Here is an 18,491-nt window from a genome sequence, read left to right as displayed (position 1 = left end):
AGTATATTGAACAATATATAATGTAGTCTGGCCTTCATAAAAATATAGATAGTAAAATTTAATGTGTAGTGAAAGTAGTAAATATATATATATTTGATTCTCAAGGCTTACATTAAATGAGAAGAAGATAGATTTTTAAATCACTATATAATTTCATTTGGTATTACATCTGAGTCCTACACACACACCCATGAGGGAATCCATTCTTGCATGGTCATATATAATAAATTTATTTGACATAACTTAAACATGACAATATTGAGGATTCAAGAAATCTTATAAAAAATAGGTGGAATTGAATAAAAAATTTATAACTAATTCCTCATCTCTTTTGCACTTTTTCTTTCTCTATTTCATACTTATAGTTTGGGGCTTTTTGATAGCTTCTATTATTTCTTGAACTTCTAAAAGGTAGATTTGTTCATGTTTGTCACATATGACTGTGATATTTTAGACTGCAAGAAGTAATCACACATTTAAATTATGATTATCTTCTAGCTATGCTTTTAAAACTCTCTATATGCTGACCGTATCGCTAAAGTAGAGCAAGTGCATCCTGTGTGTAGTTTTGGGCACCACACTATAAGAAAGTCATTAAACTATTAGGGAGCATCCAAAGGAGGGCAACAAAGATGATGAAGGGCTATGAGAAAAATCTGTAAGAGCAAGAGCTGAGATCACTTGGTCTGTTCAGGCTGGAGAAGACTGAGGTGAGATTTCATTGCAGTTACACCTTCCTCATGAGGGGAAGAGGAGGGGTAGGTATCAATCCCTCTACTCTTGAGACCAGTGACAAGACTCGAGGAAACGGCAGGAGGCTCAGCATATTCTATCATTCTATGGTAAATGCACAGAACTAAGTGTCAGAAGAGCTGTAGCCTACACTGTAGAAGTAGAGCTTCATTCTTCCTTATGTGTCCTTCATACAAGCAAATTGTTGTTTACTTTCTCTTCTAAATGACTATGAAAGATTTGAAATCACAAGTGAACCTTGCATGTGGTTTCCTACACTATTAAGAAACAGCTATTTTGGTACTTGGTATGCTTTACATTACAAATCATACTGGCACAGACTGATTCATACCTGTACCCTTCACATACACACTTCCTCTCTCACTCATATTTGTGAAGCTTTTGGTGGTGCCAATTTATATTTGCACCAGAACTGTTGCTTACTTGAGCATTTCAGTTAGTATTAAAACTACCTGGTCATAAATATCGAAATATAATTTACTCTCTTTCTGCTTTTGCTCTCAGTGACTAATTTTGTCTCATTTTGCACCTGATAGAAAATATAAACCATTGTAGTTAAAAGATTTTTGAATCTTCATGCAAGTTACAAGAATAAAGAAGCCAGAGCAGAATCCTGTACAAATGTGCATGAATGCTGCCATTGTAAAACTGTAAGGACATTCAGAGTTCTCTGCTCAACTACTTTCAGCCAGTCTGAAGCAATCTGTCCGTTTGGTTCAGTTCTTGTTCGCAGATATCCTGCACCTCCTTGCCTTCACTGGTGACCTGTGTAGGCGTCTGGTGCCACAGAACTGGGGCTTGAGACCTTTCTTTCTTCAGGAAGGACTGATGTGTTAGTCACACACCACACACAGCAGTGTGAGCCCTGAGTTTTGAGCACTCTGAAATGCTAATGTCGCTACACGGAGTTTAAGATTACATATAGGTCAGCGTTGTGTGTAAAGGGGAGAATGACATTTCTCCAAGGACAGATAATATTATTTATAACAGATTTCTTGCACTTTTTAGTGATGGTATCAATTGTTTACAGCTGACTGAAACAAGTAGAATTAGTCTGATAAGGGATTGAGGCTTGGGTCCAAGCCCAGATCCTTTTACCAAGGCTACAGTAAAGTCTGTTGTAAGATTGTACAGTCAGAGAGTTACTGAAAAAGTAGCATAAATATTTTTAGGCAAAATCCTAGTCCCATGGAAAAATTTTCATTAACTTTAATGCCTTCAAGATTTCCCCCCTGCTGTGAAGCTGATTTATCATTTGTACAAGGCATTTTTAACAAAAAAGCCTTTGCTAGTGCCAGAAATATGACATTGCCTGGACTGAGTGAGGGGCTTAGTTATTTTTTTTCTTCATTTATGAAGAATATGTCTGTTAAGACAGCCTCTAATCATGAAATCACATTCTGGTATGATTAAATCCAACTTCTGGAAAATTTTCAGCTTTGAATATTGTGGAGGGAACAATAGTTGAAATACTTTTAATAATGAAGTATGTAGTAGTGTGAAAATTGAAGTGGGAAACTTTCACAGAATTACACAGAATCACAGAATGTGTTGAGAAGAAGGGATCTAGTTCCAAGCTGTCTGCCATGGTCAGTGACACCTTCCACTAGACCAGGTTGGTGAAAGCCCCATGCAGCCTGATCTTGAACAATTTCAGGGTTGGGGCACTTACAGCGTTTGTGGGCATCTTGTTCCAGTGTAACCACTTCAATCTGTAGGATCTTTTAGTTGGCGATTACACGTAGAAAACGTCAATGAGCTGCAAGCCAACATGTAGGTTTCACTGGCAACCTGAATCTCTATTCATGTTTTCAACTTTGTTTAGAAAATGAGAGAAAATTAGGGAAGATATGCAGCAAAAGAAATGGTTAATTTCCTGTGCTCTTTGCAGGTCATTAAAAGGATATATTTTTGCTAGAGATCTGCTGGTGGTACTTGCAGCTGGTCAGGAATTGGCCTGGCGGAGCCGGGGGTACACTCGCTCCATTTGCTAAAGGAAGGGTTAAGCACGGGACGGGAGCTCTGCCCCCCTGCCCCCTGCCCAGACCGGCCTGTGCCCCGCGCTCTCACTCTCCTGCCGCTGCAGCTGCATTTGGAACGCGGTTCGCTGCCCTGCAGGAACTGCGGGAAGTGCGGAGCGCTCAGACCGCAGCGGCAGCCCCCGGCCCTCAGAGGCCACGGAGATTTTGCGCGGCCCGGCCTTTCGCGGCCGGCAGGGGGCGCGCGCGCTCCGGCCGGGCCGGGCCCGCAGGGAGAGCGGCCCGGGGAGCTCCGGAGGCCGCGGCCCGAGGGGCTGCCCACAGCGCGGGAACGAGCCGCTCAGTCACTGCCCTAACACCGCCAAACAAACCAGCAAACACCCCCGCCTCCTGGATCAGGGCAGAGCAGGAATCTCAAGCATCTATGTCAGGTCTCGTGGGGAGTGGCTGAGGGAGCTGGGGGTGTTTAGCCTGGAGAAAAGCAGACTCAAATGGGATCTTGCTGCCCTCTTTAGCCACCTGAACAGAGGTTGTAGAGAGGTGGGGCTCAGTTTCTTCTCCCTTGTGACAAGAAATAGGATGAGAGGAAATGTTTTCATGTAGCACCAGTGGAGGTTTAGACTGGATGTTAGGTAAACTTTCTTCACTGAAAGTGCTGTCAAGCCTTGGGACAGACTGACTGCCCCTGGAGGCGGCTGTCACCATCCCTGCATGTGTACAAAAGACGTGTGGACAGGGCGCTCAGGGACAGTTCAGTGGTGGACTTGACGGTGTGGGGATAACTTTATGTTCCTAGAGGGTTTTTCCCAAATTCAACGATTCAATGATTCAAATATTTAGCAAAAACATACTAGTGTCAGTGCTGTAGAGATCAAACTAACTTCTGACAATCTCGACTTTGCTTTGCTCCAGTGACTGAGACTTCCTTTGGTTTGAAACATATTCTAAAAGCCTGTATAGATAAGTGCATGTGAACTGAAAATAATGTTTTATGAAGTAGCCTCTCCTACAAGGATGGATATCCTAGAAGGGATTTAATTTTGTGGTTTTTTTTTTTCCAAAGTAAAATTATAAATATGCCTCCACTGCATCCCTTAAATCTTACATGAACATGAAAGATATTGTATGAGTATCTTGTTCAATTTTGTATCTGCTTGAATACAGCTTACCTACCTTTATCTTTTTTTAACTATTTAATAACTTTTTTTTACTAGTAGTAGAATCTGTGTAAGAGGTCCCATCATGGGTGATCTTTGTCCTTTTCTTTGGTTAGTAACACAGCAAAATCAAAGCAGTGCCTAAATATAGAGCAGTAGCATAAAGCTGAAGAGATTTGGATTTAAATAATGATTTTTCCATCATAATCAATTTAGCTCAAAACTTCTATGTTTATTGCTTAGAAAAGAGTTAAAGTAGACTCTTGTACAACAAAACACATAGTTTTTTTTCGAGGCCGAACTACTCACAAGCAGCATTTCTCACTTCAGTTTTCTTTTAACTTTTCAGAAAAAAAAGGGCAGTAGTGGTTTAACATTAATGAGAACTACTTTGCTATAAGATTCCTCTGCATATAGATATGCTGATATGCGCAGGCAACATACTTCCAAAAACCCTTTTCTCCTGTTATAAATCCCCACCATCAGAAGTCTCCCACCAATGGGACAGTAGACATGAATCTCACCCTGACTTCCCAGTAGCTTCCTAACCTCCAATTTCATCTAACACTCCTATTTTTCGCTCATCTGAGGAAATATTTATGTATATGAAAATACACTAGTTAATTATAATAGAACCTATCGCAAAATCACAGCCTAGTTATATTTCCTTTCCCCTAGTTGTTTCTTTCTCATTTCTTAAGGCATGTTCCACATCATCAGAGTGTTGTTTAGACTAGGGAATCATAATACTTGTCTCCTGCCTTTGTGACATATAAGTAGCCTTTGCACAGGACTTTTGACAAATAAGTAGGTTTTAAGGTGTAACAAACAAACAAACAAACAAACAAACAAAAGCGCTGAGACAACTAACAAAAAATCCACAACCTAATGAAAATAAAACCAAAAAACTAAGAAAAAGGCCATGTATTTATGGTGCTTAAATACTTTTTAGAGAAATGTTATTTCCATCTGGACTTAGAAACATGTAAGGTACTTTCCATTTAAACACAAGCAACCAGCTTCTTTCCCCGAAAAGATGATATTTTTCTTATGAGCTCCATTGCACTTGAAGACCTTTATCACCCATGATCTTTAGTAGATAATTAGATATCTTGGGCAATGTTCATGCAACACATTAGTCAAGTGGACAAGATCTTGAATTGTCATGAAATTTTGTCAGAGTACAGAGGAAGATCCTATTATTTGCAGCAGCCTGTGTTGTCAGGGCATTCTAAACCATTTAGTAGAGGCAGCTTCAAGCTTGCTGCTCAAGCACCTTGCATCACTATGGTTTGACTGAAAAGTGCCTCAGAGCAGCTCGATAGCTGTCTGGATACCATATGGTTGACTTTATGTAAATTATGTGGATCACAGTCTGAACTGAGTCTTTTACATCGTGTCAATAAAGAAGACTGCACTTTGAAGCTGAAATCTTTCCATCAGTACTGATCTGTCTACTGAGCTCAAATATTCTTGGTTTTGTTTAATCTCTGATGCAACAGTGAAGCCACTTCTCTTCTATGCATGATATCCTCAGCTAAATGTTTTAATCATGTAATAATTAAAAAAAACTGTGATAAAAAGTATTAGAGTAAGTATTTTAGACTTCCTCTAATACTCCTCAGAGTATTTACAGACTCTGTTAAGACTCTGTAAGCAAATATTCCTGTGCTTCTTACAGTTTTAGATTCCACTTTCTTCTGAGGCCCTGCACTTTTAGGAATGATAGACTTCATAGGACCTGGTTCTGGAAAATGCTATGGCAGAAAGGTACACTGAGAAAGGCTGAGGAAAAGAAGTTTTAACTTTGAAAGTGTTGCAGAAAACAGAGAGACTGAGATGATCTTAAGGATTTTAATTTAATGAAAATAGTAAATATGATGATGTCTTGTTTCCTTCACATTTATTAATTGAGAAATTGCCTTGCTTTAGAGTATTTAACATCACTTCTGCTCTGAATTATATTTGCTTATATTCCCATTCAAATCTTCAAGACTTTTCTTATGCTGTTGAATGCTTGGTAGGATGAAAATGGAAAGCACAAAACAACTTTCAAAATATAAATTGTTAGTCCCTGCTACAGAAATTTTGGAGGAGTCATATGGGTTTTCTTTCTCTAATGAACAGCACAGGGTAGAGAAAGTGGCACCTCCTGATGCTTATACCTCACAAATTGACAAGCCCCAGCAGAACATAAATGGTATGTGCAATTTAATTCAAAAAAGCAAGAAAAACAGTATGATGGCAAAATAATAATGACACTACAACTTCCCCAGCATTCCTCAGTTCCCATAGACCTTACTGTCTGCTTCTGCTGTACTAGACAAAGCCTGACAGCCTCCCTCTGTGCCTCCAGAGGGGTGCACAGAGGGTGCCTTCAGATGCACAGCCTTGGTTTCCATGTCCAGCTACCTTAAAGTATATTTGAGGAATGGTGAGTTTATCCTTGCTTATTGCCTATGGCAGCACTGAGAGTGATGGTTCCATATTTAGAAAAATAATTATTTAAAAATAGCAAATGACCCATAGAGAACTTGCAGGAGCAGATAAATCAAGGGTGGAGTAGGCAGAACACATCAGATGTCACTGCACTCTGCACTTCATCCCTTATTAGTGGTCCCAGACACTTATAGAGTGTCATGTCATGCAGGGCATGAAGGGAACCTGAGTTCATCTGTCCCAGCTACACACATCCAAGTCTGAGTTCTTCTGACTTGGATGTGTGTAGCTAGGACAGATGAAAAATCTGTGTACAGGATATTTGTTTTATACACGTCAGATTGTAAGGAGCAAAATTGTATCATGCATAAAAATTCCATAGAGCCTGGTTTGCTTGGATCTGGTTTGCATCTTCAAAGATGTACTCAGAATTTTGATGGCTAAATTTGTCCTCATTTAGCCACTTGTTTTAAAATAATGATTTTCCATATAAAAATATTATTGGCCAGATGGTACTTTTTATAAAGCACAATAACAGTGTTGTACAAATTACTGAAATAACTGAATACAGGACGTTATATAAACACCTGCTTTTGTTTTTTTTTACCTTTTACACAAGGGATGTAAAGCACTTTACCAATAGTAATACTTGGATACAGACCTATATTCTCTCCTGTTTACTGTGCTTCTTCTCTGCCTCCTCTTGTTCCAGCAGTTACAACTCAGATTAGCTCAGTGCCATAAACTTGGCTCTTGCTCTGGGACCTACCTGGTCATGCATGGCTGATAAATGTTCAGTGGGCATCTGCTGAGCACAGTCTCCAAACAGGAGAGGGATGGTCATCCTTTTAGAAGAAAAAACGTTAATTTCCTCATGTCGTTTCCCACCCATTCTTCATCATTTCACCAAGATAATTTTTACCTTTTCCAAAGGATGGGGTTTAATTATTTCACAGGAAATATGCAGAGAAAGTTGCAGTTAGAAAACTCCACATTCTGAGTAAGAAGGCTAATTAAGGATGCTAAAAATAGAATAGTGGTTTTGACATTTTCTTTCTTCTACGAATTATACATCTCAATGGCAAACCAGGGGAGAAAACCCTAAACTACCAAGAGTGATCCCTTTCCAGGTCATGAGCCCAACATTCCCCAAGAGCCAAGGTTAATATTTATCTATGCCCTGTGGCAGTAATTTCGAAGGTGTTGATCCTGGGGATTAATTACTGCTTTAAACAGGCAGTTAACAGTTTAAACAACATTTTTATTGGCATACAGTAGTTAAATGCCTAGTAGTGTGCTGATGGCTTTATGATGACCAAAGTGAATTAAGAGTTCATCTTTGAGTTAAATGCTATTGGAGGCAGTGGGTCATTTGAGTACTGTGGGTTAATGTATGTGAGATGTACAGTAAGTATTGTACACAGAGAAAAAAACGTTCATTTTAAAATATTGTACTTCAACCCATTCTGTGTTCTATTCATATAATATGAGCTGCAATGAAGCTCTCAGGCTACTGGTGCTCCAGTGACCTGGTGCCTAAGCACACATGTTCCTGAGGACACAGTCCAGGCTCTGGTGCTCATTTTCAGAGCTGTTTTTCCAAGGAATACAACAGCAGAAGAAGTATTGCTGGGGTATCACAGGTCCTACACTGTCCTGTGTTCGCAGAAGTGGCTGAAGAACTGGCTGCAAATCTCATTATACTTACGTTTGTATTCAATACATTTGCTACAGCATTTATATAATGATTTGCAATAGATGAAACCAAAGATATTTGTAATTCCATTATCTTCATTTTTATGTCTATAGTGATTGGGCATTTTGAGATCCTTAGTGTTAGGTGGAAGCATGGGACCTATATTCCAGCCATATGCTACACGTGCCATTCTCAAACAGTGTGTCTCTGACTGCTTTCTACAGGGAACCACAATCCTACAGCATCCTGCAGAGTGAGTTTTACACCCAGCGCTAGGCTTATGTACCAGAGCAGGTTGTACAAAAGGGCTAGAAAAGATCTCTGAGGGGAAGGTAGCACTCCTTCCCTGTGACTGCCGTGTGACATGGGGACATCTGCACCAGAGGGCTGCTTAGAGATATGCAGTACAATGCCTGTGCCTCAGTACTAGGAATACCCGAGTCCTCAGGACATGGATTCCTATCTGTGTTTTCCAACTTTGTTCAAAAATACTGCCTCTGACTTCTATTAATGCCTCGAGTCTAACAGGCCAATTAATCAGAGCCAATTTTTGAGAAATGTTTCTCCCACATAAAATTATGACAGCTTGCTGTCTAAGTATAGGATGAGTGCATCCTCTATTTCATCCAAGACGTGTGACACTTGGATGCAGGGAGGCTATTTAGTGCGGTGCAGCTGGCGTGCCTTGCTGCTGCAGTTCCACAGAAAGCTGCTCACAAACCATAGCTAGCCTCTTACCTCACTGCTCTTTATTTGCATTGTCTGGCTTCTTGTTTCCTAATTAAAAATTACATGTACAATTGGGAAGAGGCTGATTGGTCTCTTAAAATAATTTTGACCAGTTGATTGAGGTTTCTAGTTAGTTAATGATGAATTTTGGTACTATGGGGATGCTGCCAGAATGTTGCTCAGAAAGCCAGGTCTGCCTCGTATACACATACGGAATGTGAAACCTGAAGCTGTTTGCAAAAATAAATAATAGGTGTGGGGAGGAAAGTACACTATAAAATATAAGATATAATTTATTTATAAATGACCTTCTTAAATAAGAAATGCTTGCAATTCTTAATTTCAGACTGTCTCTCTGTGCCTTTCCATGGCTGCACTGCTGTTTATTTACGTCTTATACCTCAGATTCCTTGTGGCTTATTCCTGCCTTTTTCTCTGCTATATCTATCACCCAGTACATAAACTCCTAGTTGCTGGGAATGAGTGAATAAATAGACTGAATGTAAGGAAGCTGCCATGGTTTTAGGGACTGCAAGGACCTAGATGGAAGTCTAATATGGCAGTCTTGCTATCAAAGTATTCCATCAATATTTGAGTTAATTCCTGAAAATGCATGTAGTAATACAAATATATAATCTATTTGTCCTGTAGTAGAAAGAACTGGACATTCTGACTCTCTTTCAGAGAAAACAGTAAGATTTTAAGGATTTATATTTTGCAAAATCTGAGCTTGTCAGACCTGTGATAGGTTGACATAGCCATGGTGAGCTTATATTTCCTATAGTTTCAACTGAAATGCAATTAATTTTATGTTGTCTTTCACCAGGTTTTAGAAGAATATTGGCATTGGTTTTGGGTTTGTTCCATTTACTGCATTTAAAGTGTTTCCTCTAAGCATAGAATGCTGTAGCTTACAAGCTAGGTTGCCTATGTTATAAATCTTGCTATTTTCTGTGTCAAAAACATTTCTACTGTTCATGTTCTGCTCTCTGCTTCTTTTCATACTATTTGTCCTCTCTAGAACAAGAACCAGTGAGGTGATTCTGGATGCTGGAAAACTGGGCTGGTTGCAGTGGGTAATATCATTACTATTGGCCTCTTCTTCTCCTGTTATAGTCAAACTTTGGCCAAAAAGTTAAGTTGGATGAACGCTGAAAGAACACATGGAGTTGAATGTTGCCATTAATGAAAAATAAAACATTAATCCAAAAAGATGCTCACACTTAGGACTCAATGTCACATTTAAAATGAAATACATTTTGGAAACATCATTACATTTGTCACATTCTCCTTTTAAATAGACATCTAGAACAACTGTTCTAAAGTTGGACTCGAACAAGAACAGCAATCCTAAACTGTAAAGATTTAAACTGTAAACTGTTTTCCCACTTTACAGCTAAATCAAAAGATTGGTATTTCACCAACATAATTAACTATTAGCTTTTTAAAGGACGAGTTTCATCCTTCTTTTGACTGAATGCAGAAGATGTGTTATGATTGTTCTAGGAAAGTGATAATACCAGACTTTTCACAGAAACTTGTAAAATGAAGACTTGGTGAATTCTCTGAAGCTTTTTTTGTCTTTGTCTCTTTGCGTATGGATTACATATCTTCCAGGCCATTTTTTTCTAGTCCCTTTGATTTGCAGGCTTTTTTCAAAAAGTGTGTAGAAGTTAATCAGAGCTCCACAAAATCTCAAGGGAAAACGTTGATGTTCATAACTTCTACCACAGCATTATAGCCAATAAAATTCTAGTCCTGTGAATTATTTTATCTAAGTCTGTTCTAGGTAAAAATTTTAGGAAAATCAATCTTAATCAGAAAAACCTATCTACATTTGAATTAGTAGGTCTATATTCTTTCTAAATGTACTTTAGCCAAATAGTTAAATTCTTGTTGGACTTAAATACTGCAAACTGACCTGGGTTTATGTCTATTTCTATGTGAAGGAGAATGTTTTACATTTCAATTTTAAATATGTCGTAGAACAGCAAAGACTGAATTTTGCAGTTGGTGACATTAAAGTTGATTGAGAGTCTGGCTAATGTGTCTCAACCAGCAGAAGAAATCAGAATAAGAATTCATGTTTTGCTATGAATACGCAAACCCAAAAGGACCATGCCAGGTCTCTCCATACCAGGCAGTAGAAGGATTTATATCTGGGGCTCACCTCCAAATGCTCTGACCATCCTTGTCAGTGGCATCATCTCCCTCTTTGCTGCAGCTGCTGAGGTGAAAGATCTGGGCTATAAAGAGGCCTATGAGGAAAAACCTTTCTGATACAGAAGAAATATTGAGCTCACAAGAGCATCCTGCTCAGGAAGAGTGGGTAGATCTCCTATTTCTTCTTTGGAAAATGTAAGAGATTTTGCAGCCAATATTTTGTCCTGTGTCTCTAACAATTATGTAGCTAATTCTCCTCAGAAACAAGGCTTTTTAAGCACCTGAATCAGAATATTGGTTTCCATTAGGAAAGAAGGCTCTAATCTTAAGAATTTGAGTTAAGACTCCAAAGGAAAGAAAATTTGCCAGTCCATAGAGTTTGAAGAAGCCTCAGTGTTTTTGTTTTTGTTTTTGGTTTTTTTTTTTTTTTTTGTTATTAAATGTTCAACTTTTACCAGTATTTGGAATAATCTTTCTTATTTACACTTGACTAAGGGACTGCAATTATTCCTTTCTTAGGCAAATCTCGCTATTGTGGTTCCTGTTTTGTGACCTCAAGAACATGCAAGTAGCACTGCACTTGAGGCTACATGTTAAATTGAGTCAGGAGCTGAAGGTAACACACCAATAGATTGCTGTTTGTCCCCTGTAATTTCCCTGGTGAGCATTATGATGCAGAGATAATTCACAGAATAAATAAATCATTCAACTAAACAACACTGCTGATAAATAATTTCCACCAAACTGCACTTTCAATTAATTTGCAACAGAAGGCACTTTCAGATGATAGGGCTGGAATGCCTGTAGGCATACAAAATGTCTTTCTTTTAAAATCAGGCAGGTTTTTTGGTTGTTTCTAGGCTTTACAGGGGAAGATTGCTGTTGATCTTTTCAGCAGGCATTTTGATTAAGACATGTATTTTTATCCTTTGAAACAGAAATATCATACTCAATGTGTTCCATTACTGTGTAATATATACTCTATCTTCTTTGATAGTGTTGGAGTTGGTCTTTGAAAATAACTCAAGTATCCAGAAATTTTGAAAATAAGGGACAAATCTTACCCTAAACAGATAACAATAGGATGCTTGTAACATTCCCTCCTTTCCCAGGGAATGAGAGCAAGTTCATCAGAAGTAATCTATATGCTTTGTCTCTACATGCATAAGCTCACAGATTGCTTATGAATGTAAGAACAGCTTGATTTTCCCACATCAAGAAAAAAGTTTTTAGGAAACATTTACCTCTCTTATCTGCCATAATACTGGAAAGACTCCAATAAACCTTCTGTGTGAGACAAAATTTGGACAGGTTGTGCAGCATAAACCATAACTCAGATGTTCTGTAAACCACCATCTTCTTCTAAAAGCTGTTTTTTGCCACTCTGTTAATGCTCAGAGCTATTTACTTGTTCTCAGGTGTGAAATCAAATCCTGGGAGAGCTGGGCTGGCCTGTGGCGTGACTGAGCACCCATCACTGTGTTCCTTTGAAGGAAGAATCTGGCAAGCAGCATGATGTGGGATCATGCCTTAATTATGTTCATGTGAGTACGCAAGCTTTAGTCCTGAAGAAGAATTTATCTGAGATGATTACTTGCTTGTTCCCTGGAGAGCAAGGAAAGAAAGCATACAGGTATTGTATCCTATGAATAAATGGGGCCATCTTCACAAAGTAACTGGAGAAGCATTAGCACATAACAAGTCAGGGTTATGAGACTTAAGATCTCATTTTATTTGCTAGAATTTTTATATGTGGAATGAGGTTCTTTGGAATGTGCTACAATAAGAATAAATGGTTTTATGCTCTACTATTGGTTTACTGAGAGAGAAAATCTTGCTCATTATAGCTATACTCAGAAGCCACTCTGCACTGATTTCCCATACACACCAAGGAAGCTGAGTTGGAGTAATTCCAAGTACTGCGTGTGGCATGATGCAACCTTAGTGCAACTCATCTGCAGCAATAACATGTATTTCAGCAGAAATGTAAAGAGAGAGAAATAGATTTTGTTTTCCAATAATTTATAATTGAACTATGAGCATGCATATATATTGGTAAAAGCCACTAAATTACATTAATTCTAGATATGTAGGAACCAATATCATGTGAATGTAACCTTTATCTGGATGTTGAATTCTCATTTATTTTGCCTTGTCAGATTGATTACATAGTGAGCTACAGTATTTTACATAGCTACTAAATAAATTATGCATTTGAGACTTTGCATGGTCTGGGAAGGAAGCCTCTGGATCCATCCCTTCCCTGTTACACAGAATGAAAAGTTCAAGGAACATGAAACTAATAATTGTGATGGAGGAAGTGGTCTTAGGAAAATAAAGAACATTTTAAACACATCCCTACTCAGTTTCTGGTTGAACAACTGCGCAATCCTGGGCAAATAATTTAGATTTTATCTGTAGGATATAATGTAAGATCCTGCAGAAATACCCACAGTGACTTTGACTGAACTGTGAGAACTAGTTTTTCCTCATCTTGCTGAAATTTACAGCTCTTGCAAAGCTAGGACATGTCACATAGACCACGTGGTACTGGAATAATAAACAGTACATTTATCAAATCAGGTATAAGAATCAAACCACTGAAACTCTTGAGCAAGATTTTTGAAAAGAAAAGAAGAGCAAAAAGAAAAGCAAGGCTTACGACAAGAAAAAGAAAACACAATAGGAATAAGAACTTTAGAAAACAAAAACGCTTCTTATTTCTGAGTCTGTTGTCCTTAGATAAAATGGAATTCCTTATAAAATTGCAATGTGGAATAAAATGGAATAATCTGTAGATCTGGAGAAAATATTTCTTTCAGTATTGGTTGTTACACTGCTGCCTATGTAGGCAGGGAACCATGAGTGTGTCAGGGAGGAGTGTAAACTGAACCTGGCCTGCTTGCTTCAGTGTGTTTATCAACATGATTTTGCTGTGTGTCTGGGGAAACAGCAAACTGACCTTGCTGGTCCCTGTGTTACAGGACTGGGAATGTCTGTGATTCTAGTTAGGGACCACGGTGGTCAGCCAGAGCAGCAACTCTGTGGTCAGCCAGAGCAGCCCTAAAGCTTGCTGAGTTTCTGTGTAGCCAACACAGGTGCTGACACTTCAAGGAGCCCTTGAAAATATTTAAGGGCATCCCATCACAATTCATGAGTCCCTTTCTGTGCCTCCCAGTGGGCTAGAAAGGCTGCAAACTAGGAGTGACAGAATGTTTCCTGGGCTTCCAGCAGACTCCTGCCACCCTTTCCCTGGCTCTGTGTGAGACCCCACGTGTTTGGACACACAAGATGTCTCAGAGGCACTACTGCATCAGGTCAGATGTGGGCAGTGCGTGGGTGGGGCAGTTGATTCTCTTCGGTAAAGAAGCCTTAGTGCAGAGTGCTGGTAGGACATGCTCTGGCTGCTCCATGGCTCTGCCACATCTCCCTGCAGCAACACCTGAAAATTGCACATTGCCCCTGATCCATCTTTTCGGGGCCTGGGGTAGGGGGTCTGAGGGGCCGGTGCTGTGGTGGGGAGCTAAGATGGAGACAAACAAGCAAATGTCAAAGACACCTGGTAACCCTGCATGGTTCTTAAATGTCTTGATGGCTGTTATCCCTCAGGAAGAAGGGGACAGAAGGGGAAGGAAAAGCCACCTCAAGCCAGCAGGAAGGGGCCGGTAACAGCAACAAAGTGAGCCAGCTCTTCTGTGAAATCCTCATCTGAAAAACACCAATTGTAAATTTGCAATCTCATTTTTCCACATTTGCATGTGAATAAATCTGATGCTTAAATGCTCTGCAGAAAATGAATGAGGCATTTGTCTAAATGTGTGTTCATATTTGAAAATATCAACTAAAAATCTAGGAAGCCTTTGTACACCCACCTTTGCTATCCCTCTTTCAGCTGCTCTGAGGCCCTTTCATAAAGTACTCTTTTTTACTTACAAGAAAAGCAAGTATTGTTGCCATGTTTTTGCTCTGGTATTTTTGCTTTGCCTTAGAGAATAGCTGCTTTTTTGCTAGCCCTTCATTTCCTTGTCTGATCCTACAGTTCTCTTCCTTTTTCATCTCTGATCTTAGATGAGCAAATACCTCAGAAATACGTTTCACAATAATTGCAAAGCCAGTGTGAAAAAACACAACAGCATTAGTTCTGGTGCTGATGGTGAGTTATGAGAAATCCTGTATGCGAGGAAGAAAACAAAGTAAGAGGGTTTTCAGAAGCAGAAAAACAAGCGCTATGTTGGCCTGAACAGTTCAGAGGTGGAAGGATATTCTGATTTTGCTCAAAGCAACAGTAGCATTGATGTTTTGCATTTTGCTTTGTATTTTTCCCTTTTTTTTCCTCTCTCTATATGCTGGATATATAAAAAATTTAGAGCAACATGAATTTCTCATTTTTTTTCTATTTTATTGTAGGGAATATTTTTTATTGGTTCAAATGCAGTGATTTCTTTCCAGATGCAAGATGTTTTGCAGTTTGAGTAGGAATAGCTTTCATAGAAACAGGACAGATGCCTGGCTAAATATTTCAGGCAGGTCTTTTAGAATGACATGGTAGTTGTGGTACAGGTCACAATCACACGAGCACTGAAGTTGTTTGCACTCCGTATTTGTGCAAATAAGTCTCCTTGATGTTTTTTTTAGTGATGCACTATCACTATTTAGAAGATTACTTACTTTCATGGGAAATATTGTGCAAAGTGCTCTACATTAGTTTTGGCTGATATTTATTTAACAACAACAGATATTAGTGCAGGAACTCAGATCCAAATTCCTCTGAATTTAATGAATATTCCAGTCCTGTTTGTAATCTGTACATTTTTTATTTGTCTACCAAAGATATAAGACAATTTAAGATAGTTTCTTAAGCAATTACCACAGCCTTATTCTGAGGAAGTTGCCCCATAGGAAGTTTCTGCATGTAACATAGGGTGCCTGTATAAACCAAAGAGATTTGCAAATTGGTGTTATGCAAGTGATAACTATGCAGTGGTACAGAAGATAATCTGGAATAATTCAGTCACCAGCTCTCACTGTTTTTTAAGTAGTTACCTTCATTTAGATACCTAACAGAGAAAATTATTATCCTTCTGAGCTGCCTTTTGCCGTTGCTATTTGGCAACTCTAATTTCAACATAAGATGTAAAACAGCTCTCTGAAAACTGTTAAAGAAACACAACAATCTTAGAAAATTAGATAAACCTAGTGAGGGTTAAACTTAACTTTTTTTTCCTGTAAGTGTCATAAGCCCGACCTAGAATTCTTTAATAGATACAGTGCAGAGCAGAACTGAAAGTATTTTTAATTTCACTGCTTTGTATATTTACAGAGGGATTACAACAAACTTCTACACTTTATCTACATTTTAATAGGTCAGTGCGAACATATGAAGTGTATTAAGGTGGACTGACTTATTAAACTTACGTGAATTCACCCAAAGCCCCCAGCAGTTGTGTGCAGCAGGGGCTGGGCAGACATGCATGATTGAGGTCATGCATCCAGCCAGTTTGTAAGATGATCCCTCTGTACTGAGCCATCAGCCATCCTTAGCATAGGGGCGCACTCATACACGCATTCCTGTCAAGTCGTCTTGTGAAAGGCTGCTTGCTTCCAGCTTGGCTTGAAAGTGCAACCTTAATAAAACTCACTGAAGCCTGAGAGAAAATAGCAGTTCTGCAGCAGATAGTGTAGGGGAAAGAGACTGGGATATGCATATGCAGCTGACTAAAGCAAGCTACATGCTGGACTGTAACAGAGAGGAAACAATAAATCTTAGCTACTATGCAATAAATATTCCCAATTTTAACTAAGGAAGCTATCCTCACAGTGAAATTAAAAAAACCCAGTTTATCCAAGCTTGATTGTTAAAGTGTGCTGCTCCGCTCTTTTTTCCAAAGACTTTAAGGGAAATTAAGAACAAATTTAAAGAAAGAGGAAGAAAAAGTTTTTCTTAAAGCAGGAAAGGAAAGTAAAAATAACATGTCAGTTTTCTTTTCCTTTGCTTTCCTGGCAATGATTCTTGCTCTTGTAGGCTGTTCTAACCAGCGCCGGGGTTCAGAAGGCAGTGGGAGAAGATTTAACCGGGTTCAGCACGGGCAGTGCACCTATACTTTCATTCTGCCGGAACAGGACGGGAACTGTCGTGAAAGCACAACAGACCAGTACAACACAAATGCTCTTCAGAGAGATGCTCCTCACGTGGAACAGGATTTCTCTTCCCAGAAACTGCAACATCTGGAACATGTGATGGAAAATTACACTCAGTGGCTGCAAAAAGTAAGTGCTTCTTTTTTTGTTTCTCACTAAATGACTTTTTGGGGAATGTTTATGCTGTTCAAAGTTTTTCTTAGTTTCTATGAGGACAGAAGTAATAAGGATTGATACAGTTCTTGGCTGTGTAGGAAAGAAATCTTTTAGCCAGAGTGCACCCTTGTTAGTGACATTGCTTTTGAGAGCTGGATTTTCTTCACTTCACTGAAAGATGTGACTTCTCAAGGTTTTTTTTTCAAGAAAGTATGGATGCGTGTGAGTCGGAGGACACAGAAATCCTCCAGAGACTCTACTGACAGAGCATACTAAGTTCTTATAGGATCTACTTATAGTTCATAGATTCAGCTCAGATGTCATGCAGGATACCTGGTACTGTAACAGCAAAAGGGAGCTCTTAAAAAAATTAGCATTTAAGGGCACTGGGTTAAGAATATCATTGTTCCTCCATAAACAGGTCCTGCAGTACTATTCTACCTCTCTGGTTGCTAGAAAAAAAAAGGAAAATATATAGACATTCACACTTCTAAAACTTCACAGTGAACATTTTTAGCCATGTTGAATACACTGGTCTTGACAGTCTGCTTCAATTTGTGTTTATATATGTGCATTCTTTCCTAGAAAGGGGAAAATGGGTTTCAAGGTGTTGCAGTAGTTTAATAGAAGTAATTATTTTTATGAAGTTTGGGTCTGAAAGGCTTAAATATGTGAATCATTTCACTCATATGAGCAGTTCTAGTTACCTTAGCATAATTACTTACGTGTGTAAAATTACATGTCTTGCACAGATATTGTTCATACCTTTGTAAAGAAAATGGTTTGGAGTAGCTGACCAGTTAAAATAAATAAACAGTCTGTATATAGCTGTGTGTGATATTCCCATTCACATGCTGCCATTTTGACCTGGCAAAACTTAGAAAATTGCACAACTGAGTGATGGAACTAGTCATTTAATCTGGTACAAGAAAACTTCTGTATGTACCTATTCAAGAGATACAGGGTTTAACTCCAACTGAAGTTCATACTAAGAATGAACATCAATAAAACTCTAATGAAGACTCTACTAGGAGGGCTGAAATTTCATATTAGCACAGTTGCTGCTAACCTATCTCATTTACAAGTTTTCTTTCATCCACACACTACATATGACATAAATATGCTAAAAAGCTTATACAGGTCCCTCACCCACCTAACTCTACTTGAATTTATAGAGTTTTTGATAAATTATTTGTTCTCTTGCATATCTGGCCATAGCAAGAGAGAAGAGATTCTATGCAGAAAATATAACCAAGCATTTAATTTTCAGACTACTTCTCT

The 18,491-nt window shown here is 38.7% G+C and overlaps 1 protein-coding gene across 1 annotated transcript in view; it reads left to right on the top strand.

The window, feature by feature from the left end:
* The first annotated feature begins 16,434 nt into the window (after positions 1-16,434).
* ANGPT1 (angiopoietin 1) overlaps positions 16,435-18,491 on the top strand; it is a 154,067-nt gene continuing 152,010 nt past the window's right edge. The window contains exon 1 of the mRNA XM_002199107.7: positions 16,435-17,183. Within this exon, the coding sequence (XP_002199143.6) occupies positions 16,887-17,183 (297 nt within the window). The 5' untranslated portion in view covers positions 16,435-16,886. The remainder of the gene's footprint in view (positions 17,184-18,491) is intronic.

The sequence above is a fragment of the Taeniopygia guttata genome, chromosome 2 (genome assembly GCF_048771995.1).
Source record: "Taeniopygia guttata chromosome 2, bTaeGut7.mat, whole genome shotgun sequence".
Taxonomy (NCBI): domain Eukaryota; kingdom Metazoa; phylum Chordata; class Aves; order Passeriformes; family Estrildidae; genus Taeniopygia; species Taeniopygia guttata.
Note: the sequence above shows the minus strand (reverse complement) of the source record. Positions and strands in the feature narration are given on the sequence as shown.